Source organism: Siphateles boraxobius, unplaced genomic scaffold (assembly GCF_051911475.1).
Source record: "Siphateles boraxobius isolate OS27281-9 unplaced genomic scaffold, OSU_SipBor_1 8, whole genome shotgun sequence".
NCBI lineage: Eukaryota > Metazoa > Chordata > Actinopteri > Cypriniformes > Leuciscidae > Siphateles > Siphateles boraxobius.
The window spans coordinates 39688411-39714000 of NW_027509208.1; the positions used below are offsets into that span (position 1 = coordinate 39688411).

The window sequence follows — 25590 nt, forward strand, 5'->3', positions numbered from 1 at the left end:
CAGTGCGCGTCACGACATACGCGACTCGCGACACACGGCATTGAAACGTCGCTAATGCTTTAGCGGGATATCGAAGTTTAAAAACGTAAATAAACACGCAAAGGTTCATTATACCAAAGTGACAGGAGCGTAATAATCATGGCGTCCACCGCGGCGGGTAAACAGAGAATCCCGAAAGTGGCGAAGGTAAAAAATAATGTTTTATGAGTTAGCATTAGCATGTAAACAACGTGAAGTTGTTGTGTTCCTCTGTAAACAGCTGCTATATTATATTTTGAGGTGTAATTAAACGTGTTTGAATGTGTATTTATTATACGTTATGTGTTCAGGTGAAGAATAAAGCCCCTGCGGAGGTGCAAATCACCGCAGAGCAGCTGCTCAGAGAGGCGAAAGAGAGAGAACTAGAGCTGCTGCCTCCTCCACCCAAACAGAAGATCACAGACAAGGAAGAGCTCAACGACTATAAACTGAGGAAGAGAAAGGTATGTGCGCCATACCTCTATATGATCACGACATTATTTTCAAAAATACATCATGGTATCAAAACATAGTACTTGATGTATACCAGTGCTGTATTGGTTACTATTAGCATGTACCATGATATTAGCATATCAGGAAATTGGCCAAAATATGGTATTACCATAGTACATCCTGTTGTTATAGTATGTGCCCCAAAAACATAATGTTAGCAAGGTACATACGATAAAATGTGTTTTTAAAGCATGTACGATGGCAACACCATGACATTCTCATGGTACATGCCTGGAAAACAGAGCGCTGTCATGGTATGTGCCCCAAAAAGCATAGCATTAGTAAGCTACATGGCATGAAACATGATATTGTTTTGGTTAATGTCTAATAAACATGACATTTCCATGGTACATATCCGGAAAACATGGTTTTGTCATGGTATGTGCCTGACATGACATGTCCAGAAAAATATGGTATTACCATAGTACATGTCCAAAACATGGTGTTACCTTATTACATGTCCAGAAAACATTGTTTTGTCATGGCATATGCTTAAAAAAGCCTAGCATTAGCAATGTGCATGCAATCATGGTTCATGGTTTAAAAACATGACCGTACCATGTGACATGTCCAGAAAAATATGCTATTGCCATATTTCATGTCCAAAAAACGGTATTACCAAAGTACGTGTCCAGAAACCATGGTTTTGTCAATACCATCATACCATCAGAATATATATATATATATAAGAAATCAATAATTTTTTCTCTTATCTCAGGCGTTTGAAGATAACATCAGGAAGAACAGAACTGTCATCAGCAACTGGATCAAGTACGCACAATGGGAGGAGAGCCTGCAAGAGGTCCAGAGGTGAGTTTCTGTTCAGCGCCTACTGATTGAGTTGTGGACTGGAGGTGATTTCCTTAACTTTTTTCTTTTCATTGTCTTCAGAGCTCGCTCCATCTACGAGCGTGCGCTCGATGTGGATCACCGCAATATCACACTGTGGCTGAAGTATGCAGAGATGGAGATGAAGAACCGGCAGGTGAATCACTCTCGCAACATCTGGGACCGAGCCATCACCATCCTGCCCCGTGTGAATCAGTTCTGGTACGCTTTCTCCTCATGACTATATTAGGGTTGTCACGGTACCAAAATTCCAGATTCTAAGTACTAATTTTGGTACCATAGCAAAAACTGTTGGAATTATTTTCTTGAACTACTTGAAAATAAAAATATAAAATTATATTATATTATGTTATTATTTATAATGCATGTAGCCTTGAAATGTTTATAAATAAACATTGTTTATAAAAAGATCAAGTGAAAAATTAGTAATAGAATGGACAAGAAACACATACACATTTCTTAGAAAGTCTATTAGTTTGCATTTACACTCTAAGATTCAATGTTTTGACGTACAGTATCAGATTGTTTTGTCCCGTCTGTAGCAATGGTTATATCACTGTCAATCATTGCAGTTTTCGATTCAATCGCACATTTAAAAACAGTTGAGTTGTCAATCCAGAAACTTTGCAGTGTACTGAGCAGCATGAAACGTGTTGTAAATAGAAACCTTCACAGAGCACTTACACAGATACACACGGAAGCGTTTGAAAGTACAGAATATACCCGGTACTCAGAAATCATCACATTTCTAAAATCTCAGTAGCGACTTGTTAATATAGACAATAATGTATTCAGACAAAGATACTCTGTTTTTTTCTTCTTGTGACTCGTATGTTTATGCACCAGGTACAAGTACACCTATATGGAGGAGATGCTGGGGAACGTTGCCGGCTGCAGGCAGGTGTTTGAGCGCTGGATGGAGTGGGAGCCGGAGGAACAGGCCTGGCATTCTTACATCAACTTTGAGCTGCGCTATAAGGAGGTGGACAAGGCCCGGAGCATCTATGAGAATTATATCCTTTCATTAATTATCTATTTTACTCTGAAATATTATATCTAACTTTATCCGGAATTCCAATACATACAGTACATTCACGTTAAGAAATATATATATATATATATATATATATATATATATATATTAAATATATATATATATATATATATATATATATACTAAATAGTAAATCCCAGTGGCTTGATTTATTTTCTTGCAAAATTTAACTATATTATCATCCAGCTCTGTATGAAGTTGGATATGTAAGTTTGTCCAGCTTTATCCACATACATACAGTAATCTCATGTAGTGCATATATACACTGTATTCTTTATAACATACCTAAACTGTTTGATTGCTTGTGTCATGCCAGGTTGTTTATACTAGATGTAGAATTGAGACTCATGATATTTAGAGACTCACTTATTCATATTTATTGAAAGGGGAAGAGAAGCTGGTTTGGGATTTGTGTAAGAATTTCTTAAGTGTAAAACATATTTTAATAGAATGTACAATTGTACATTTTTAAATTATATTAGACAATGTTTTTTATTCTGAAAATATATTAATTGACATTTTTAAAAAGGCTTCTCCTGGAATAATTTTAGAATTTCTATCATATATTAAATTGAAAGATTCTATATAATTGTTATTATTACTATTGTTGTTAGTTTATGTTTTTGTATATCGATTGTTTTTTTTAAAGACAAAATTGTTAAATTATTGTAAACAATGAGTTGATTTTGCCACAAATATAGCCATAAACCATAAATAAGATTGCCCAGTTCTAATCTGCTAAATGTGACTAGAAGTCATGAAGATATTAACATATTATAGACAATAACATGAAAAAGCTGCTTTGAAACAGTGTGTATAAAAACATTTTACCTGACTTGAAATATGTACAAATAAATAAATGCATTTAAATCATGTTTACTATATAATTTCTCATTTGGCTGTTACATAAAAAATGTAGATTCATTCCTTAACAGCAGAGCACTCGTGATGGTCCATCCTGAAGTGAAGAACTGGATCAAGTACGCTAACTTTGAAGATAAGCACGGCTACATCGCTCTCGGGAGGAAAGTGTTTGAGAGAGCCGTGGAGTTTTTTGGTGAGGATCACATCAGCGAGAGCCTCTACGTGGCTTTTGCCAGATTTGAGGAGAAGCAGAAAGAGGTATGACATCCTGTGTTCGTGTCATCCAATAAGCAAGATGTTTCCTTGTCATGCGTGACCATTCTCTTTGTGTCTTTCAGTTTGAGAGAGTTCGCATCATCTATAAATACGCTTTGGACCGAATCCCCAAGCAACAGGCCCAGGAGCTGTTTAAGAACTACACCGTGTTTGAGAAGAGGTTTGGAGACAGGAGAGGAATCGAAGACGTGATCGTCAGCAAAAGGAGGTTTCAGTATGAAGAGGAAGTCAAGGTGGGTAAAGCATGATTATATTTATTATTATTATATAATCACCTGGTCAAGACTCACATTTTAAGTGAATATCCAAATGCCCTAAAGTTATATATATATATATATTTTTTTTTGGTTTTCTGAATATTGTTAGTTTAATCTGTGGTGTTTGTCATTCTTATGGAAACTATTTGGTGTTTGCTAAACCAGTTTGTAGTTTTAGTTACACAAATGCAAAGCATCAGTTTCTTTCTCAATGACTCAGTGTTGCTTATTAACATAATTTCCTCCTGTATAGGCCAGCCCACATAATTATGATGCTTGGTTTGATTACCTGCGCCTGGTGGAGAGTGACGCAGATGCGGACACAGTTAGAGAAGTGTATGAGAGAGCGATAGCCAACATACCCCCCATCCAAGAGAAGAGACACTGGAGACGCTACATCTACCTGTGGATTAACTACGCCCTCTATGAGGAGCTGGAGGTCAAGGTATGATAGACGGCTGAAGTATTCAGCATTCAGTCAAGTCTTGTTATTACATGTACACGTTCTGAGGCAGAGTTTGATGTAATGCGTTTTGTTTAGGACCCTGAGAGAACGAGGCAGGTGTACCAGGCATGTCTGGAGGTTATACCACACAAAAAGGTAAACTTATCATCGTCTCAATGGTTAAAACATTATTTACACAACCCTTATTTCATTTGTGGTGAAATAATCCTTAAACTTCATAAAAATGATTTATTCTGCTCCCTTGTGGAGAATTTGCAACCATGTCAAGAGCTGGAAAAATGACAGTGTTGTGCTTGACTGTATTTTTTCAGTGAAAGGATTTTACATCATGCTGTAGCTACAATGTCTAAGTTTAATTATTTTTAAATTGTTTTCTAATTATACATGTTTTTATTCTCAGTTTACATTTGCCAAGATTTGGCTCTTATATGGGCAGTTTGAAATCCGACAAAAGAACCTCCAGAATGCTAGACGAGGCCTGGTAAGTGTTTCATTCTAAAACTGATTTATATACTTTTACGCTACTGTTCAAAAGTGTGGGGTCATTAAAAATATTTTTTTTTGAAAGAAAGAAATGCATGAAATTTATCAAAAGTGACATTTATAATATTAGAAAAGTTTTCTATTTCAAATAAATGCTGTTCTTTTCATAGAATCTTAATTTTGTTTAATCATATCCTCCACAAAAGTTTTAAGCATCACAACTGTTTTCAACATTGATAATAATAAGTAATGTTTCTTGAGCAGCAAATAAGCATATTAGAATGGTTTCTGGAGGATCATGTGACACTGAAGAAATGATGCTGAAAATTCAGCTTTGATCACAGAAATAAATTACATTTTAAAGTATATTCACATGGAAAACATTTATTTTAAATAAAATAATATTATTTCACAATATTACTGTTTTTATTGTATTTTTGATCAAATAAATACAGCCTTGGCGAGCAGAAGAAACTCCTTTCAAAAATGTTCTCCAAACTTGAATGGTTTAAGTTTATTATAAGATAGTGTTTATAACCTCTGTCCTCTGTCCTATCAGGGCACATCCATTGGAAAATGTCCCAAAAACAAACTGTTTAAAGGCTACATTGAGCTGGAGCTACAGTTGAGGGAGTTTGACCGCTGCAGGAAGCTCTACGAGAAGTACCTGGAGTTCAGTCCAGAGAACTGCACCACTTGGATCAAGTTTTCTGAGCTGGAGACAATCCTGGGAGACACAGAACGGGCCAGAGCTATATTTGAACTGGCCATTGGACAACCACGATTGGACATGCCAGAGGTCAGAACATCAACTCATGTTAAAGTTTAAGACCATTTTCCCGTTTCATTTTGATCAAAGTCTGGGTCAGACCATGTTCAAATGTGAGTTTATAATAGCATCCATTAGGCTTTCGAGGAACATTTATTGTGTCATTTATTGTTAGACATTTATGTCTCAATCATAATTTGAATGTTTTTTGAAACTACAAAGCTTTGATCATAAAACTAAGCATTTAAATATCATCTTACTAAGACGTATTATTGGGAAATATAGAGCGAAGACTGATATTTATGTAATTTTTGGCTATAAAAATATCAACAACTCCACCAAATTGCATATTTTGGCTTAGTTTGGACCCCTGAATAAAATTAAGATGTGTCCTCCTGCAGTATGAGCTCCACATTCTCACTATATTGTACTGTACGAGCCATAAAATCCTGATATATCAAAAAGGGTACTCAACATAAAACACATGCTTTTTACCTTTTTTGTATTTTTAAAGGTTCAATAAAAGTGTTCCATTTAAAAAAAAAAAGGGACCATTATTTCATTTGTCAGGCTTTACTGGGTTAAAGGTGATTCTTAACTGTTTCTCCTCTGTATTGTTTACGTCAGGTGCTGTGGAAGTCTTACATCGACTTTGAGATCGAGCAAGAAGAATACGACAACACACGAGGACTGTACAAGAGACTCTTACAGCGGACTCAACATGTCAAAGTAAGCATTAAGCAATCAAAATAACGGCAACACAACATACTCATTTTAAATAAATATCTGACCCCTTTAATTCCAATCTCGTTGTATTATAGGTCTGGATCAGTTATGCCCAGTTTGAGATGTCCATTGACAGCGACGACCGCATACAGCGATGCAGACAAATCTACGAGGAGGCCAATAAGAGTATGCAGGGCTGTGAGGAGAAGGAGGAACGTCTGATGCTCCTGGAGTCCTGGAGAGACTATGAGGAGGAGTTTGGATCGTTGGCCAACAAGGACAGAGTCCAGAAACTCCTGCCGGAGAAGGTGAAGAAGAGGAGGAAGATCACAGCGGAGGATGGGGTGAGAGTCTTTTCGTGTCAGTTTTGTGGGTGTTTTTTTGTTGTTGCATCGACTAGTCATACCTAACACGATGTCTTGGTTTATTAGTCGGATGCAGGTTGGGAAGAATATTACGACTACATCTTCCCAGAGGATGCTGCCAATCAGCCCAACCTCAAACTGCTGGCCATGGCCAAGATGTGGAAGAAACAGCAGCAGGTTGAGGAAGAGCAGCAGGATGAGGAAGAACAGCAGGATGAGGAAGAAGAAGAACAGCATGTTCCTCAAGGGAAGGAACCACAGGAGAGCTCAGAACCAGAAGTGGAGGAAGTGGCGGCCCACAGAGAACAGAAGGAAAATGAAAATGACGATCGCGACGACGATGACGAGAGTAGCAGCAGCAGCAGCAGCAGCGACAGCGAGAGTGATGACCACCACGAAGACGACAAAGCTAAGACCGAACAAACAAAGGCGGACGCAGAAAAACAGTGAACTGGTGTGGTTGGAACTTAACATATTATTTGACTCTTTGTCTTTTCTTTTGTAACAAAATAAAGGTGCGAACCAAATATTCTTGTGCCGATCATTGTTTTTATTGTTCGCTTTAAAGTCGTGAAATGAAAATTCACCCTATCTATTTTCTGAATGCATATTATAGATCTTATTGTAAACAATTAATCCATGCACGTTTCATTTTTAAATGTTTGACCTGTTAATGTTTGATCAAAATGTCCTAAATGGATCTTGCTGGGGGAAAAAGAGAGTTTTTTCAGATATCTGTTGCACTTGGATGTACATCACAATACGGAAGATCTGTCGTTTCACCGTGACTTTAAAAATGGCATCCTCGAGCTGATTCGTAATCTTGTTATCCATGATAATGTGCAAAGTATTATGTGGATCTACACTTAAATAACTAATACAATAAGAATGCAGAGGCAGAATCCTGTTTATTTAATTTATTTACTGCATTATGTACTGAAGCCGTGTATGGACGCATATGTACAGGATCAGTTTACTATAATTTTTTTCTCTTTTTTTATTTTGACTGCCTTTGCAGTGTTACATGGAAAACGAGAGAAATTTCAGTGGCAATCAGAGGCAAAAATAGTAAATGATCCCGACTGTTACTGTTTCCTGTATGCTAATTAGGTTTCAACCTGAACTAAAGTTTTATATTTTGTTTAAAAATACAAATAAGCAAAGTTTTCACTTAAACATTTTTATTTCATGAAACTACAGTTCTAATGTCCTTTAGTTTCAGCTTACCCAATAGAAAACAACAATTCAAATAATTCATTCAAAGCAGTGACTCTCTGACATTTCAAATCAATATTGTGACACAGAAAGCAAATGTCGGTTTCCTCAGTTGGATGTTGATCATTTCAGAGAGCCACTTATTAGTGTTATTCAATATCTTCTGGTCGGACAGGATGCGGAAGCGGAATTATGGATTTCTTCTCTGTGTCTCTGGATAAAGCCTTCCTCATATCTGTCAAAATGAAAGAACATTTTGTTGCTTGCCAGGTGAAAAGTCTGATTGCTTAGTAAAGTTAACAAGCAGCACAAATGTTGAAAGACGGGTTATGTGGTGTCCTTGAGTTCAATATTCAAGGTCAGGGGTTTATTCAAATCTCTAACCTTAAATATGACCATTAATAACAGTGATGCTTGCCTTAAAAACACCAATAATATCCTGAATGTGTTCTGACATCAGACAATTGAAATTACCCGTAAGTCATGTACACTACCGTTCAGAAGTTTAGGGTCGGTAAGATTTTTATTGTTTTTGAAAGAAGTCTCTAATGGTCACCAAGCTGCATTTATTTGATCAGAAACGGTATAAAATACTATTGTGAAATATTATTATAATTTAAAATAAATGTTTGAATATATTTAAATATCAAGTGAATAGCTCACCATAAGCATCTTCGTCAGGTTCACCGTTACTGGCAGAGTAATACTCTATAACCGTTCTGTACACGCTGTAGCCGAGCTGTTTGTACATGTTCACAGCAACTTGGTTGGAAACCCGCACAAAGAGATCCACAAAGAATCCGCCCTTCCTAAACAGAGGAGAACCACAAAATAACTCATTGAATCAGGACACAGATTTATTATGTAACAGCTAATAAATCAGTTTTTACTGTTCTGCCTACTTCTATTTGTACGTATATTATAGATGGTTTTGTACAGTTGGTTGTACCTTTCCGAGATCTCCTCTAACATCTCCATGAGTTTAGCAGCCAGACCCAGTCTTCTGAACTCTGGTGCCACAGAGAGAGCCGTGACGTGACCGTGCCATTCCTCCCTCGCCACGGACCCTTCGGCCTTTCCCATGACTACAGGAGGACCATTCACATACAGGTTATACATACACACACTCCAATCTGACTGTTAAAGTGATAGTTCAAAATATGGATGACTAAGGTGTTAGCATCGGAGTTAAGCGGCAACCCCCCCCCCCCCCCCTTTTTATATATTTGACTTTACTTATTATGATTATTATTATTTTAATCCTCTGTTATGCCTTCCACTCATTCCTTTACTGTACTGGTAATCCCTTATTTTATAACGTTATGCTATATTGTATATGCTCCTTCTGCAATCCTTAGTTGGACTAGCACTTCCAAGGACAATCATTCTTGGGAAGATCTGGATTTAAAGGGACAAACTGGGATGGTTGGTCTTTCATATTGATTAATATCTGTATAACACAGCATAATATGTTTTGTATACATTATAGGGCTGCAACTAACAATTATTTTGATAATCGATTAATCGGACGATTATTTTTTCGATTAATCGGATAGAAATTAAATTAGATTTTTTTTTTATTATAACTAAATAAAACCATAAATCAGGGTATTTATGTGTAAAAGTGTACTTTAAAAAGTGCAAAAGCCACACATTGAGTTTTACTAATATCAATATTTGCATTGTTTTTAATGATAATTGCTGATGGCAAGTTGACAAACATGATTATTGTTAAAAAAATGATATCCAACATATTATGTTTTAACACAATTTTTGTTAAAACAAATTTACACAGACATGTTGTTCAGATGTGAATATCTGAACTAAAAACAAACTAAAAACATCTAAAATATATAATTCATTTAATTTTTATTTAAAATTAATTATATATAAGGAATATAAGGATAAAGAATATAATATATATTATATATATAATATATAAAAGAATATAATATAAGGATAAATTGATTAAATAAATATAGAAAGACTGAAAACAATTGTGTGAACGTAGAGCCGCAGTAGATCGCGTTTGAAAAACAATTAAAACTTAGTAGACAAATGCTATAAAAAGAGAACGGAATGGAGGTAACGTTACCCAGCAAGCTAACAGGCTTGAGTAAAGGACAGGAGAAATTATGCATTAGTGCACAAGCATTCGCTGAAAACCACTGAGTACAGTGACTACAATATTTTACTGCTGCTGTTATTAACTGCCTTTGTATTTAATGCTTCACTTTGTAAACACCGTTTTAATTTAACCTATTTCTGCGGTAGCGCTATTTTAATCCATCACTTACGTTGCGAGCGAACTGATTGCACAACCTGATGCTCGAGACAAAATACAGACATCCCGGAAGTCCCGGGAGTCTCCCGCATATTGATTGCGGCTCCCTGATGCCCGCGAATTAGTTCAAACTAATGCTCGAAAATCTAGAGCGCGCAAGCAAGAGCGCGCATGCGAGACAGAAGAGACTGCTCCAAAACGTGTAGCGCGCGCTCGGCAGAGAGCCTGAGGGAGAGAGACCTTGCGTGTGTGTGCGTACCAGTAAACGCTCCCCGTGACGTAAGCAGACCAACTAATCGATAATGACATTCGTTGACAACGATTTTCATAATCGATTATAATCGATTTTATCGATTAGTTGTTGCAGCCCTAATACATTTGGTCCAATATTTGCTGTAGAAAATGATACATGGTTCAATAGAAAATCAATAAAAATGGTTAAATATAAAGGGACAGTTCACTCAAAAATAAAATATTCTATCATTAATTACCCACCCTCATGTCGTTACAAACCTGTAAGACTTTCGTTCATCTTCAGAACACAGAAGAAAATCTTTTTGATGAAGTGACAGCTGCGCAATAAGATCTTTGTGTTCTGAAGATGAACGAAAGTCTTGTGGGTTTGGAACGACATGAGGGTGGGTAATTAATGACAGAATATTTTATTTTTGGGTGAACTATCGCTTTAAAAGTCGACATGAAATCAAAATCGCTTTATATGATGAACGGATTGAATTTAGGCTTTTATTCACATTTAAACATTGATCAGCAAACATGAACAGAAGCTCAACCAAACCTCAATGGTTCTTGCTGAAGCTTAAATGTGCTGCGTAACACGAGAATGAAACTCATTGGTTCTCACACATCAAGCGAACATGCTTGAGCTTCATTCTCATTTTTGGGTGAACTAATCCTTTAAAAGTCGACATGAAGTCAAAATCGGCCCTAGTTGCTGGTCTTATTGTGAACGATTCATCAGTGAATGTTTTTCCAAAGAAAAAATGCTTGTCTTCATAATTTTAGATCAAAAAGCAATAATATGCTCCACCACTGAAACAACTTTCCTTTTCAGAGACATCATCAATCCCTCTTATTTTACAGCCCCTCCCCTTTAACTCATTCTGGTATGTAACATCCATAATTCACAATCTGATCTTGTTGCATATTTTGTTTCTCTTTTAGGAACAAGTGAGATTTAGATTCTAAACATATCTTTTTTATATTCCACAGAAGAGAGAGAGAGAGTCATACAGGTTTGGAATGACATGTGAGTAAATAATGTCTGAATGTTCACGCTTTAAATGTTCTCTCAACTAAAATCACATTTGACTCACTGTAGCCCATCAGTTCCCCTCCTGGAGCCTCTGCTACTATGAAATACTCCGGCCAGTGAGCCAAATATTGAAGATAGAAGGGAATTCCATACTGTACAATGAATGAAAGTTAAGAAGGAAAAAACAGAATAAAGAGGGGGGGAAAGCAACTCAGTAAAAGTCATAACAGGCTGATTAATCAAACAATATTTGGTTATTTTGAGATAATCAGCATATCAGTTGTTTTAAAGGATACAGTTTCTGTCAAAGGGTCCAGATTACTGTGGGATGCAAATACACAATCAATATTAATAAGTGAAACTCGGATATCACTAGATGTTATACAACAGGAACATAACAATAATCAATATAAAGCAGCACAGTCTATTAACTGAAACTAGTATGTTTTTTAACATGTTTCTTGTAAATAATTTAATACGTTTAAGAAACATGCTACTTTCTGTTAGCAGACTGTGCAACATCATGTTGAATATGATCTAAAATAACATTTAATAAGTGTAATTTAGTTGTACAAAAGTACAATGAAGCTGCTTGCTAGTAATACTATGGTATTGAATTCACGGTATCATAATCATAGTATTAACTACCTTCACTTTACGATTGTAACGCTACAGTACTTTTTTGAAATGGTAATTACCAGCGCTATTGTATTATGTGTAATTAAATAACTCACATATTGTTGAATTTAAACAGGTCATCGCACGTGAAAGCTCGTAATGTTGTCATTCTCCCCGTGTGTGCAGGACGACGCTCCGACCTCTCACCTCTACGTCACACGGATGACGCTTCATTGTGTTTTTAAACAGCGACATCTGTCGGTATGATGGAAAAATACACATGCAGTTAATGTTCAATACAACGCTTTCATTTTATTTTACTCCACATTTCGTTGCTCTGTTAGCTCTTCACTGTAGAAGAACAAACAATCCACTGTTTTTTACAAAATAAAACTGTCAGATGTGGTTGCCAGAATAATTATGAAAAAATACAGTAAAAATGATTACAAAATGTTTTATATTTACAGAACAGCCTGTAAATTCTACTATTTAAATCAGTAATAATAACAAAACAAACAAACAAACAAACAAAAAACATTTGATCAATTTTAACCCAACAGCCCTTTTCTGCTGAATTAACAAGGCCAAACTGCTATTAAAATCTGTCTTGTACTTTATACAAGGTTAGATCTATTACATTTTTTCTCTGTATATGGTACGGGAACTTACTGTTAATCAATTAACATTTTTTACTGTAATATTTTTTTTACTGGTAATTTATATATATATATATATATATATATATATATATATATATATATAGCTATATAGCCTATATATATATATATATATATATATTTTTTTTTTTTATTTTTTTATTTATTTATTTAAATTATTTTTTTACAGTGTTCTCAAACATGTAATGCAAGTCTTTGTATTTTGTATAGGTCCCTTCATTGTCCAGTGAATGGGCTGTTATTCCCTCGGGTGTGTAGGTGGAGTGATGAAGGATCAGGTGTTGGATCGCTCTATAAAAGCATCTGTTAGTCTTAGTAGTTCAGTAAGTGCTTTCACTGGAGTGTCACACCTGCAAATGGAGTGGATTCAAGTCTTTGGAGTTCTGGAATGTTTACTATTCTGCAGTGGAACTCTAGTCACACCAAGGTTTGTCAAATTTCCAATTCTATTATATTAGTTAGATGTTTGTACGAGTAATTTAAAAGGTGATTCAAATGGTTTTAAGAAAAAATGCATTACTGAAAATTACCACAGAATAGAACTTTTGTATTGCTTTTGATGTTGACGATGAGCAAATATGGAAAATCCTGATAGCAAAATGATCATTTTTATTATGCTCAATATTCTAAATCTGTATCTTTTGTCTCTTGACAAGTTTCTGGATTTTTTCATGCTTCGTTATTTAATACACAGTGCCGTTCACAAGTTTGGGGTCGGTAAGATTTTTGAAATAAGTCTCTTATTCTAACCAAGGCTCTGTTTATTTGATCAAAAATACAGGAAATATATAATATTGTGAAATATTATTACAATTTAAAACAACTTTTCTTTTAAACACGTTTTAAAATGAAACAAAAAACATTTCTTATCAATGTTGAAAAGTGCTTCATATTTTTGTGGAGACCATGATACATTTTTTCAGGATTCTTTGATGAATAAAAAGTTCAAAAGAACAGCATTTTTAAAAAATAAATAAATGTCTTTACTGTCACTTTTGATCAATTTAATGCATCCTTGCTGAATAAAAGTATTAATTGCTTAAAACAAATTGTACAGAACTCAAACTTTTAAACAGTATAGTGAAAGATAGAAAAGTACAGCTGTTTAGAGTTTAATGTTTCTAATGTTAAGTTCTAAAAAAAAAGTTCTGTTATTTGTTATCTGCATCCAATTTCAGCCAATTCATGCTAATATTCATAATTGAAAACTCTAATCATTGAGAGAAATATATAATATGGAATATTACTACAGATATATTATGTATCTCTATCATAATCCCATGAAAATAAGAATTTTTTTAGTTTCAGCCCAGCGAAGAATCCCTCCTATCTCATATCCGTCTCTGAAGTTCTGCGCTGTGGCGTTCCCACCACAATATCAGTCAGCGTTCTGTCAGATTATCCCATCAAAGTCACAGCTGAACTCATTCATGGAAACACCAGTGTGGCCCAAACAAAGAGCACTGTCCCAGCAGGTAAATTTAAAAAAAATATATATATATATAACATTTCTGAAGACACAATTATATAACAACATATTCAGATGTATTAATTTAGTCTGTACTCTTTAAATGTACATTGAAAATCACATTGTCAAACTTAAAAAGGCACCTTTTTAGAAGGACCTATACAATGTATATGATATTACATAATATACAACTCCACCCTGTTCAAACAAGTATTCGTGTCTGTTTTGGTTTGATTTTAAAGGCTCTACCAGACTACTGTCTCTACCGCCTGTGAGTATCAGAACTGTAGTTTCTATGATTGAATCTCCAAATAAAATAAGTGAATTGATTAAAAACCAGAAGGTTGCATCAGTAGCTGTTTGTCTATGACCTATAGATACAGAGTATACTGTGTTATTTTCCTTCTCCAGGTCTTTTATGATGAATTGAGTTACTGGTATCCATATCAGCTGTACGTTAAGGGGTTTGTTGGAGCTGCTCAAGTGTTTTCAAACTCCACCGCGATGGTCTTCAGCCCCAAGTGCATGTCCATCTTTATCCAGACTGACAAGAACAATTACCAACCTGGGGAGACGGTGAAATTTCGAGTTGTATCAGTTACACCCGATGGAAAGCCGTACAAGGGCCAGATCAACCTTTATATCAGGGTGAGTGTCTCAAGTGATTGGTGATGGTTATTTTAGCCCTATTCTGGCAGAATGTGAACAGATACATCAGCAGTGTCATCATAGTAATGGAAGAAACAAAGCTTTTAGAAACTTTGAAAACATTGAACCAATTGCTTCACAAAATGATGAAATATGCTGATCAGAAATGCAGCGAAAACTCAGCTTAAACATGTTAAAGCTGAATAACATGTTAAAAATGTTTTACAATCTAATTGCAATTGTATTATTGAAGGTGTAATCTATTAAATGCAATTAACAAATCATGTAATTAGGGCCTGAGCACCGATGATGTAGGAACCTCTTGAAATTGCTCCGTTACCATTATGTTATCATTACAAAGTGTCTTCATAATATGATATTTATATTAAATTGTATAGTGTTTTGTTTGTTTTAGAGTGCTTAATCAGACCAATAAGAGACTATTACATCAAAGCAATCAAAGCAACAATATGTAAGTGCTGTGACTAGTCTCAGTTAGTCTAGCTAGCACAGTACACGTAGCATGGTGTTTTTTAAATACAGAATAGTAATTGTTAGTATTAATGGGTCAGGTGTTGATGAAAAATATATTGAAAATGGCTAAGGCAATGGCTGAGTCAGGCAAACCCTTCCACGAGCAGGGAACAGTCCCGGTGAAGGTCCGAGAAAGTGATTTTGTGCCTCTTTGAGATGATGCCACCACAATATGCCTTTCACTTGCAGAATGCAAGCTTCTGGAGGGCACATAGGTCTGAAGTAGTATGTTTAAGTATAGGGGTGAATAGCCAGTGGTTGTTCAATAGGCAAACATCAGCGCCTTGAATTTGAATGCGAGCAGCAATTGGCAAGCAGTGCAAGTTTATGAAGAGAGGTGTGACGTGCGTCTCTTCGGCTCCTTAAAGACCACTCTTGCTGCAGAGGTTTGACAGTGCATGCTGGATGGCCAGCAAAGAGAGCATTACAATAGTCCAGTCTGGATAGAGCTTGAGACAAGGAGTTGTGTAGTATGCTCTGATAGGAAGGGCCTAATCTTCCTAATGTTGTAAAAGGCAAATTTGCAGGAAAGGCCTTATATATATATATATATATATATATATATAAGGCAAATTTGCAGGAATGCACAGTTCCTGCAATGTGGTCTATGAAGTTTAACTGGTTATTAATCACAACTCCAAGGTTTCAGACTGTCCTGGATGGAGTTATGGTTGACAAATCTAGCTGAATTTGTGATGAACTGTTTGGTTGGCCGGGACCAGATGCATTTCTGTCTTTGCAAGGTTGAGTTGAAGGTGGTGGTCCTTCATCTAGCCAGAAATGTCTGTCAAGCAGGCTGAGATGCGAGTAGCTACTGTTAGATCATCTGGCTGTAATGAGAGGTAGAGTTGTGTGTCATTAGCGTAGCAGTGATATGAAAAAACATGTTTCTGACATACCTGTCAAGTTTTGGATTTGAAAATAAGGGAAATTTCCCGGCGCCCACCGCGAGCAGTCCCACCACCCCAAACCAAGCTCCAGTAACGTTATCCCTTACATTTTCAGACAAGTGTTATAGCTTAAATGAAAACACAAAAGGGTATATATGAAGAGCATTTATTTTAAAGGCTTATTTGCATATTTTCTGTTCATTTAACATTGCTTGTCTCATTTACATTTTATTTTCATTCCACACATTCTTTTAATTTCATATTGCTTTTCTTTTACAGCTTTTCTTTACATGTCACATAACTTTTATTTACTCTTTTAGTGAGTTGTTGTTCAAATTTGTTGCAGACTTTGCATTCTTTAACCTGTTAGGCTGCAACCCCACTTTTGAAAAATCCTCAGAAATGGCATACCCAAACTGAAACAGATAGCCTACAGTTCATAAACACTTTGCACTAAAATCACAAGTATGATCTCATTTGAAAGCTGACACCTGGCAGTTTATTGTAAATGTAGAATTAATTATTGTCATAATGAAAAAATAGTTATTAATAGCTACAAAGTTTTGTAAAGTTATTAGAAATGTATTTTGTATGAAACATCTTCAAAGTTTCTGAGAATACAATAGTGGTCAAATACTGAAACTTGAGTGTTATATCTTAATGATGTATAGTTTGTCAAGGTAATAACATTAAATCTGATAGTAACTTTGAACTATTTAAACAAACAAAAAAACGCTTCAGTGTGTCGGCGCACTGGCAACGGTTAACAGGTTTTAAGATGCTAAAGTCGCAGTTACAAAACGCGTGACTGACCCCTACCCTGCTCCTCTTCAGAAAATAAATTCGCTGTCCCATTGATCGCGGTATTTACATGCCTTCCGTCTCTGTCGTAGCGTCCACCATCCGTCTCCGATTTTTTTCTTTTTTCCCCCCGCGTTGTCACTCATCATCTGACCTCACACACTAACCTCGCGACAACTGCCACCTACAGTACCCACAGTACCTGTAGTAGGCTACTGCAGTTGGCAGTTATCGCGTGGCTAGTGACAGAGCTCAGATTGGAGATGTTTTTTTTTTTATCCGCCCGGGCCATTATTATTTTTTAATAGCGCAGGTTAAAATACGGGAGATTTACGGGAAAATATTAATACGGGAGGACGGCGGGAAAGAAGGGTTAAATACGGGACTTTCCCGGCCAAAACGGGATACTTGACAGGTATGGTTTCTGAATGTCAGGTCCTAGAGATGACATGTAGATGGAGAAGAGAAGTGGTCCCAGCACTGAGCCCTGAGGCACACCAGTGGCTAGATGTTACGATGTAATTAAACCAGTTTTTTCCCAGCCATGGTCAGACTGATGACTGAGGATATGGCAGAGGGAACAAATATGTGTCTGTTTCATTTTTATAAGATAACACATGTTATTTCCTTTTATATAGAGATGTTAGAAAGGGTAGTTTATGCTTGTATCATCTTTATTGTGTTTGTTTGTTGTAGGTTTATACTGCTCTTCGTTTTATGTACCTTCTCAAAGTCTATTTATGGTGTGTAGTTTTGCTAGTTCTTCTTTTATTTCTGTTGACTTTTTAATGTTGACTCAACAAGCTTTGCCACAAACATTTACAAACATTCATTTACAAACATGTACTTTTACTAGCTGTACTGGTACAAATGGCAAATTAAAACTTCAACTTCAAGACTTGAACCATTGGAGTGCAGTTCCTGAGTTGGCCTTCATCATGAGGGTTGACAGGAGGATCTGGTGATTAACTGTGTCAAAAGCAGCAGACAGATCTAGCAAGATGAGAACTGAGGATTTGGACGGTGCTCTTGCCAGTCTCAGAGTTTTAATAACCGAGAGCAGAGCAGTCTCAGTTGAGTGTCCGCTGTTGAAACCATACTGATTGTTGACCAGGATGTTCTGTGTAAGAAAGGCATAGATTTTGTTGAACATGACTCAAGTGTCTAAACAATGTATGGAAAAGGGATACCGGTCTGTAGTTTTCTAGATTAAGAGTGGGTTTCTTAAGCAGTGGGGTTATCCAAACCTGCTGAAATGCTGTGGGAAAGGTACCAGTGTGAAGAGAGGTGTTGATGATTTGAGTAAGTGCAGGTACAACTGAAGATGAAATGCCTTGAACGAGATGAGTGGGGATAGGATCAAGCGGTCAGGTATAGTGTGATCAGAAAGGACGAGTTTGGAGACTTCTGCCTCCGAGAGTGGAGAGATGGAGGGGAGAATGTGTGTTTGTTCTAAGATGTGTGTGCCAGTTTGTGGGGTGAAAAAATTGTCTGCTGATGGTTGTTGTTTTTATTCATAAAGAATGTGGCAAAGTCGTCACCTGTTAGGGTTGATGAAGGAGGGGGAGGAGAAGGACTAAGAAGAACGGAAAAGGTTTTTGAAAAGCTTACGAGAGTCAGAAGAATTACATTTTTTGTGTTTTTTCTTCTACTACAACTCTTCCTTTTTATTATACAAATGTACCATTAAATGTCTACAAATGTATAAAATTGATCCGAGATCAGGTGAAAACTATAGACACTGGATCATGGGTTCACAGAGATCATCGCCTCCTAGCGGTGAACCACTAAAATTTCGAAACATTTCAAAACTGTACGATGTAACAAACACTCGTTTACTGAAATCACTTGACGTTGGCAGTTTGATGTGTGCCCGGAATCACTGGTTTGAAGAAAATGATTCACAAAGGTTTCAAAGCATCACGAAGCAGTGTTTTGAATACACCTATCAATACGGTCTGGAGTAGGCTACTTAGGGATGGATGGAACAAACCTTATTCCAATGTTTTTGTGTTTTTAATGTGAGCAGGATCCCAAGGGGAATATGATTCGACAGTGGCTGTCTGTGGACGGTGTTCTAGGTGTTGTTTCAAAAGAGCTGAAACTCTCTCAGAACCCACCGCTTGGCCCATGGAAAATTGTAGCTGGAATCCACGTGAGTTGTGTGAAAACTTGAGTGGAAAGTCACCACCTGGTGAACGACAGAACAGCTGAAAAAATCCCACTGAATTACCTTTAAGGAAAGACCAGTTGCCTTAGCAACAACGTTAATCCATATAACCTTCGCATCACAACACAACACACTAAAAACCCTAAGAGCACCTTAGCAACTGCATAGCAACACTCTAAAAAACACTTGAAAAAATTGTCCTGTTGACCGCCCACAACACCCTAGAACTGTGCTCAGTAAGTTTTGCGCAGACATTCATCATGCACACCCAGAAAATGCAAAAAGCTTTATTTTGATTTAGACATAAAGGGTTAGTTCATCCCAAAACTGAAAATTAACCCATAATTCCCCCCTGAAGTCATAGGTATATATGACTTTCTTCTTTCAGCCAAACACAATCATAGTTATATAAAAAAAAATAATATTCTGCCTCTTCCCAGCTTTATAATGGCAGTGAATGGTACCTTAGCCTTTGAAGGCCAAAAAAGCACATGCATCCATCATAAAAGTAATTCATACGACTTCAGTGGGTTAATAATGCTTCTGAAGCGAAGCATACATTTTTGCAGTTATTAAGGTTATTAAACGTCATTTCGGAGGAGTACGCCCATCTAATCTTCTAATTATTACCAAAGTATAAAAGCCAGCCTCTTACCACTTCCCGTCGTTAGTTCTTTCGGCTTCCCTCCTCCTCCCCTCTCCACCTTTTTGTAATTTTTTTGCTTGTGTTAAAGGGGGGCAATCGGAGCTTGAATAGAATTTCCTCTCTGAGCCCCTTTAGAGCAGACAGCAAGCCAAATCTGTTTACCATTTACACTAAGATTATATGGGCACACAAACTCATGAATGAACTAGCTTCAGATAATGTCGGTCTGCGCGTTCACAATCGAGTCGAGTTCGGGTGTATGGAGTACCGTAATCTTGCGGTTCAAACAAATAGGGCTGGGCAACAAACTCAAGCTCATTTTTCTTTAAAAATCCTCATCTTTGACTTCTAATTCATGACTGGTGTTTTGTTTTGTTTCAGCGTTCATCAATACGTAATGCGTCAGGTCAGAGGTCACTCTTCCACCAGAACTAGACTCACATAAAGCCAGTCATTATAGTTTATTAAGTTATATATATGGATATTTTTCTAAAAAAAAAAAAAGCAGTGCTTTGCTTCAGAAGGCCTTTGTTAACCCACTGAAGCCGTATGCATACTTTTATGATGGATGGATGCGCTTTTTGGGGCTTCAAAATGAAATGTATCATTCACTCCCATCATAAACCTTGGAGACCTATAGGATATTTTTTAATATAACTGATTGTTGTTGGGTGGAAAAGAATGGCATATAGCCCTTCACCTAGGATGGGTTGAGGCTGAGTAAATTATGGGTTCAATTTCATTTTTGGTTGAACTAACCTTTTAAGGCCTGTTCACACCAACCATAAAGATAACTATATTAGTTCACACCATTGACTGTAAAAAAAACCAACGGATATCGTTCTGTTTATTCTAAGTGCGTGCTTGTCGGTCACTAAATGCTCAAGTTCAGGATTCTGATTGGCTCTCAATTTTTTTTAGCGTTCATCAGCTGGAAAAAATCGTTCTGAAAGTGATCACGATATCCTTTCTCTGTGCCGATATCGTTATAGTTTTGATGTGAACTCTGCAATTCTTTAATATTGAGAATGATTTTTAGAATGATATCTTTATCGTTATCTTTATCGCCTTTGGTGTGAACGGGCCTTTAGTTCTATATTGATTTAATTCCAGCTTTATTGCTCTTTCCTAAACACTGTTATTTTGGACACGCAGGATGTTATACAGGAGAGATCTATCATTGTGGACTACTACGGTGAGATTTCAAATATGATACTTATCGTTTATAATCCATGTTTTTTCCAGACATTAATCTTAAATATATGTTTACAGTGCTTCCTAGATTTGAGGTGAAGGTGAACGTCCCCTCAATGCTGCATTATGAAGACACACTGACTGGGACGGTCACAGCAAAGTGAGCGTTTGTCATGAACAATAGTTATTATTAATCAGAAACACACAAACAATACTTGTTCTCTTTTTCTCAGATATTTTTATGGGAAGCCCGTCAGTGGGCTGATGTCTGTGACATATATTCATGTATTCAGTGGCCTCGATAGACGTTCTGAATACAGTGAAACGGTGAGTACAAACGGTTCAAAATCAAACGGTTGAATTTTAAAGTTTACGTTTGTTTAACTGGAATTCTGACTGGATATTTCCGGTGTAGATTGACGGATCTGCTGACATCACATTTGATGGGTTATTGTACAAACCCTTTTCTGATTACACATATTCATATTATGATGGATATGGACCAAGTGAATATATCGACATAACCGTGAACGTCACAGAGGGCGTTACAGGTATGTCCCGTCCTGTTTACTTTAGATGTATCCAGCTATGAAATAACTTTAACCAATCTGCATGCAAATTAATAAACAAATAAAGATGTCCTTTTCATATCTCATTTGAGCTGATTTTCATTTCTCTGCCTGCAGGTTTAACATGCAACAGTAGTGTGAGGGTTTCTATTGTGGATAATAAATATAATCTAGAGTTTCTGCAACATCCACAAATCATTAAACCCTCCATGATCTTCACTGCTCAGGTAAAGACAGAAGAAAATTCATTAGCATTACATTTTGATGCATATTTTGAGTGAATTTTGGTGAGTTGTGTGAACGTGTTCAGAGGCCACTATGTTAAGACCGTGTCTAAAGAACTAGTTTGACCAACTAGCAGATAACCAATGGGTTTATGTAACTGACATAAAACAGTTAGGACCAGTCTTGAAGAAACAATTTAGATGACTAACTTTTAAGACTAGTCTAAGCTGTTTTTTGTGACTCATGGCCACAGGTAATTTTTCACTGTAAAAATTAAAGATAAAAATAAGAAATTTTATTTTACATAAAAATGAAGCCTATTTTAAAAACATTAAGATTTATTGTATTGTAAAAAAAGAGAGAAGAAATCATTACAATTACCCGTAATTGTGTAAGACTTTTAAGTAAGTTTTACTTATTGCAATGCTTTTACTTTATTACACAATGCTACTGTAATGATTTATTTATTAAAATTAGCATACATTAAAATGAGTCCAAAAATTCTACAATGATTTAGAAATAATATAGAATAAATATATAAAAATGTTTTTATTTAATTGTGTTTATAATTATTTTCACATTAATGACAATATTTAGATGATATATCATAATTCTTTTCATTATTGGCACTGGCAGTATTTAAATAAAATATAATTATTTCACATTAATGACAGCATTTATGTAAAATATCATTATTTTCACATCAATGACAGCATTTAAATGTTATACTGTATCATTATTTTATACATTAATCACAGCATTTATATAAAATATTAATTTTCACATTAATGACAGCGTTTAAATAAAATATAATTATTTTCACATTAATGACAGTATTTAAATAATAAATCATAATATAATACCTGTTTATTTATACATAATATATGTTTAGTTGTCGTCAAAATAATGTCATAATGCAAAATATTTGTAAATTATCTTTATGCAATAGTTATTTATTTGGCTAGTTAGAATTAGATAGTTAGTTAGAGAAATATGACCCAGACATGACCAAGAGGCTTTATGAGATTGATTCTTTCAAACTTTTAAACTGTTTTTCTGTTTTACCAGGTGAAGTTAACCAGCTTTGACAAGCGGGCCCTGAGTGCTGAAGAACAGAGCAGAAGTGTCCAGCTGGCGGTGACCCAGCACAAGTTCAGCCCCTGGACGTGGATGTGGAACGAGAAGGAATTCATGATGCCTCGCATGATGAACAGCACAACGGCGTCAAGCTTCTCTCCCATGTATGATATTCCAGTCCAGGAAATCCAGCTTCCAGTTGCTGCTGATGGGGTGATGTCATTTCAGGTTCAGCTCTCTGACAGCGTTGCTACACTTGATATAGAGGTGCGAACACTTCATCCACATTTTTCATTGCCTTGATATGCGTTATGCATAGTAGACGTATGTAAATAGGGATGCAGCCAAGCACTAAGCAGTGCTTCCTCCTGATGTTGGTTTCAGGCCCGGTTTGAAGACACAGTCCAGCGTCTTCAGCTCTACAAGAGTTATTCTTCACCCAGTAGATCCTACATACAGCTTCACAGAGACAGCGAGCCTCAGGTACTCAACTTGTTTGTGTATATCCAGCTGTTATTTTTGACTCACTGAGTTTTCACTGACTTTTTCAGGTCGGACAGCCGCTGTTCTTGACTTTGGAGAGCAATTTTAACCTGACCAGATTCCACTACCTTGTAAGTATTTTCCATCAAGGGATAATCCATTTTATATGGAAGCCCATTTCCGCCACATAAGAAAGAAAGTGCTCTGGTAAATCTTAATTATGACATTAAAAGTCAAACTTTGATATACTAAGACATAATTATGACATACTTAGTCATTTTTGATGAGAAAAAAATAATAATTTTATGACATACTAAATCATAATTTTGACTTTTGTCATAATTGACAAAATTGCTTTGGTAAATTTTGATTATGACATAAAATGTCAAAATGTTGAATAACAAAATGTGACTTTGTATGTCAAAAAGGGGAAATTATGAGGAAAAAGTCAAAATTATGAAATACTAAGTTTTGATGTTGAAATTATAATATTAAATTATATTCATAATTTCACAATTTTTATATAGTATTTCATAATTTCGACTTTCTATGTCAAATTATTTAATTTTATTAGTTATTGCATATTTCAAAGGATGTTTTGTGGTAATTCGTTACATTTTAACAATATTATTCTTTTTCACACGGGTATCCTGTTAATGATATCCGTAGTAAGTCCATTGGGCATTTGTGAGAATGAGCCTGTGTTTTGTAGGTGATGTCCCGCGGTCGGGTGGTGGATGCTGGAACGGTAAATTCCTCTTCCTTCAGTCTGAACACAGATCAGTCTTGGACTCCATTGGCTTGTGTGACGGTGTACTACACGCTTCCGGACGGAGAGATCGTCAATGATGCTCTACAAGTTACTTTCACGCAAGTACTGAGAAACACAGTAAGAGTTCAGGAACATCAACAGAAACATCACGGCATTACATATAATAGTTTGGAAATACAAATTTAGAGAAGGTTAGGGTGGATATTCATTAAATGTGATTCATTTTATTCTTCAATTAATTAATAAATTATAATAAATAAATAGTATTTGTTTTAGGCTACTACTGTGGGTTATCTTTCCTATCTATGATTTAATGCCGGTTAATGTTAATATAATAAAAGTTACAGTAAGAAAATAACAAAAGATTTATTCTTTTAGGATTTCATACTCAATTCCTGATGGATTTTCTTGTTGAATATCCTGAAATATGTCGATTTTAAGACAAAAATGTAACTGCTGAGCTTGACAAAGCCAGTACTGATAAAGACTGTATTAGGAAAAAATGATGTCAGTACATTAAATATGATGTCAGAAAGATCAAACAATTATTATATGAAGGACAAAATGCTATGATGCGGTTAAACAGAAAGAATGTATTACAGAAAAAAATCTGCAATTCTGAAATTTCAGTCAAATTTATTTTTCTCAAATTATATTTTATTAATTTATTGAATTATATGTAACCCATTAAATGCAATTGTGCAGAATGTGGGCATGCAACTATACTATTTTGCATATTATTTAATATATTTATTAGAGTATTATTTTCTGATATTTCGATGAAACATTTAACAATGAAATTAATTTGTGAAATAATTTGACAGTACAGTTCAGTACGCTTTTGCATGCTTTTAATAACAGAAATAATATACGTTCATTTAATTAAGTGCAAACTGAATGTAATGTTTTTGGACTCTTCATTTAATGTCAGTTGCAATTAAATGAAACCGAATTATAGTTTAAATGCAGTTATTAGAATATTGAATTATTCTTGTTGAATATCCTTTTCCACTCTGAAATGTGTCACATTATTACAGAAGTAAAATGGGTTGTAATGTCATAATAATCATGAATTTGACTTGCAGGTATCTCTGAGCTGGAGTCAGGATCGCGCCGGGCCAGCAGAATCTGTATCTCTCTCCGTTTCTGTGTCCGAGCCTGGATCTCTGGTGGGAATTCTGGTTGTGGACAAAGCAACAATGGACTCCAACAAAGACAATGGCATTACAGAGACGAAGGTAATATGGTCCACTAGAGATTACAGATCATTTACGCTCACAGAATAATCTGAGACATCAGCACTGGGACAATATGGAGATCCATTGTTTTCCAAACTCTCTCAACTGATGTCTTGTCTCGTTCAGTGTATTGAGGTTTAAAGTGTGGGAAATCATCTTTGGGATTTT

At 35.8% G+C, this 25590-nt stretch overlaps 3 protein-coding genes across 6 annotated transcripts in view; 2 read left to right on the top strand and 1 right to left on the bottom strand.

Annotated features, from left to right (window-relative positions):
• Positions 1–3: 3 nt before the first annotated feature.
• crnkl1 (crooked neck pre-mRNA splicing factor 1) lies at positions 4–7167 on the top strand. The gene is made up of 14 exons (XM_077220861.1): positions 4–186; positions 330–482; positions 1250–1341; positions 1423–1581; positions 2227–2393; positions 3378–3556; positions 3637–3807; positions 4085–4276; positions 4373–4432; positions 4698–4778; positions 5340–5579; positions 6177–6278; positions 6371–6619; positions 6707–7167. The coding sequence occupies exons 1-14, from the start codon at positions 139–141 to the stop codon at positions 7088–7090; spliced, it is 2277 nt and encodes a 758-aa protein (XP_077076976.1). The 5' UTR covers positions 4–138; the 3' UTR covers positions 7091–7167.
• Positions 7168–7545: 378 nt separating this feature from the next.
• On the bottom strand, positions 7546–12261 carry naa20 (N-alpha-acetyltransferase 20, NatB catalytic subunit). The gene is made up of 6 exons (XM_077220862.1): positions 12147–12261; positions 11709–11733; positions 11474–11564; positions 8805–8940; positions 8519–8664; positions 7546–8090 (listed from the first exon to the last, which is right to left on the bottom strand). Exons 1-6 carry the CDS (start codon positions 12197–12199, stop codon positions 8005–8007), a joined length of 537 nt encoding a protein of 178 aa, XP_077076977.1. The 5' UTR covers positions 12200–12261; the 3' UTR covers positions 7546–8004.
• Positions 12262–13030: 769 nt separating this feature from the next.
• cd109 (CD109 molecule) overlaps positions 13031–25590 on the top strand; it is a 33622-nt gene continuing 21062 nt past the window's right edge. The window contains exons 1-15 of one of the 4 annotated variants that reach the window (XM_077220810.1): positions 13031–13134; positions 14010–14182; positions 14418–14446; positions 14587–14823; positions 19078–19203; positions 21020–21059; positions 21137–21218; positions 21292–21385; positions 21474–21609; positions 21745–21854; positions 22921–23196; positions 23314–23412; positions 23481–23543; positions 24125–24301; positions 25270–25422. In XM_077220810.1, coding sequence (XP_077076925.1) covers positions 13064–13134; positions 14010–14182; positions 14418–14446; positions 14587–14823; positions 19078–19203; positions 21020–21059; positions 21137–21218; positions 21292–21385; positions 21474–21609; positions 21745–21854; positions 22921–23196; positions 23314–23412; positions 23481–23543; positions 24125–24301; positions 25270–25422 — 1866 coding nt within the window. In that variant the 5' untranslated portion in view covers positions 13031–13063. Of the gene's footprint in view, positions 13135–14009; positions 14183–14417; positions 14447–14586; positions 14824–19077; positions 19204–21019; positions 21060–21136; positions 21219–21291; positions 21386–21473; positions 21610–21744; positions 21855–22920; positions 23197–23313; positions 23413–23480; positions 23544–24124; positions 24302–25269; positions 25423–25590 lie in introns of those variants that run through there. The other 3 variants (XM_077220811.1, XM_077220812.1, XM_077220813.1) reach the window with 3 other exon arrangements.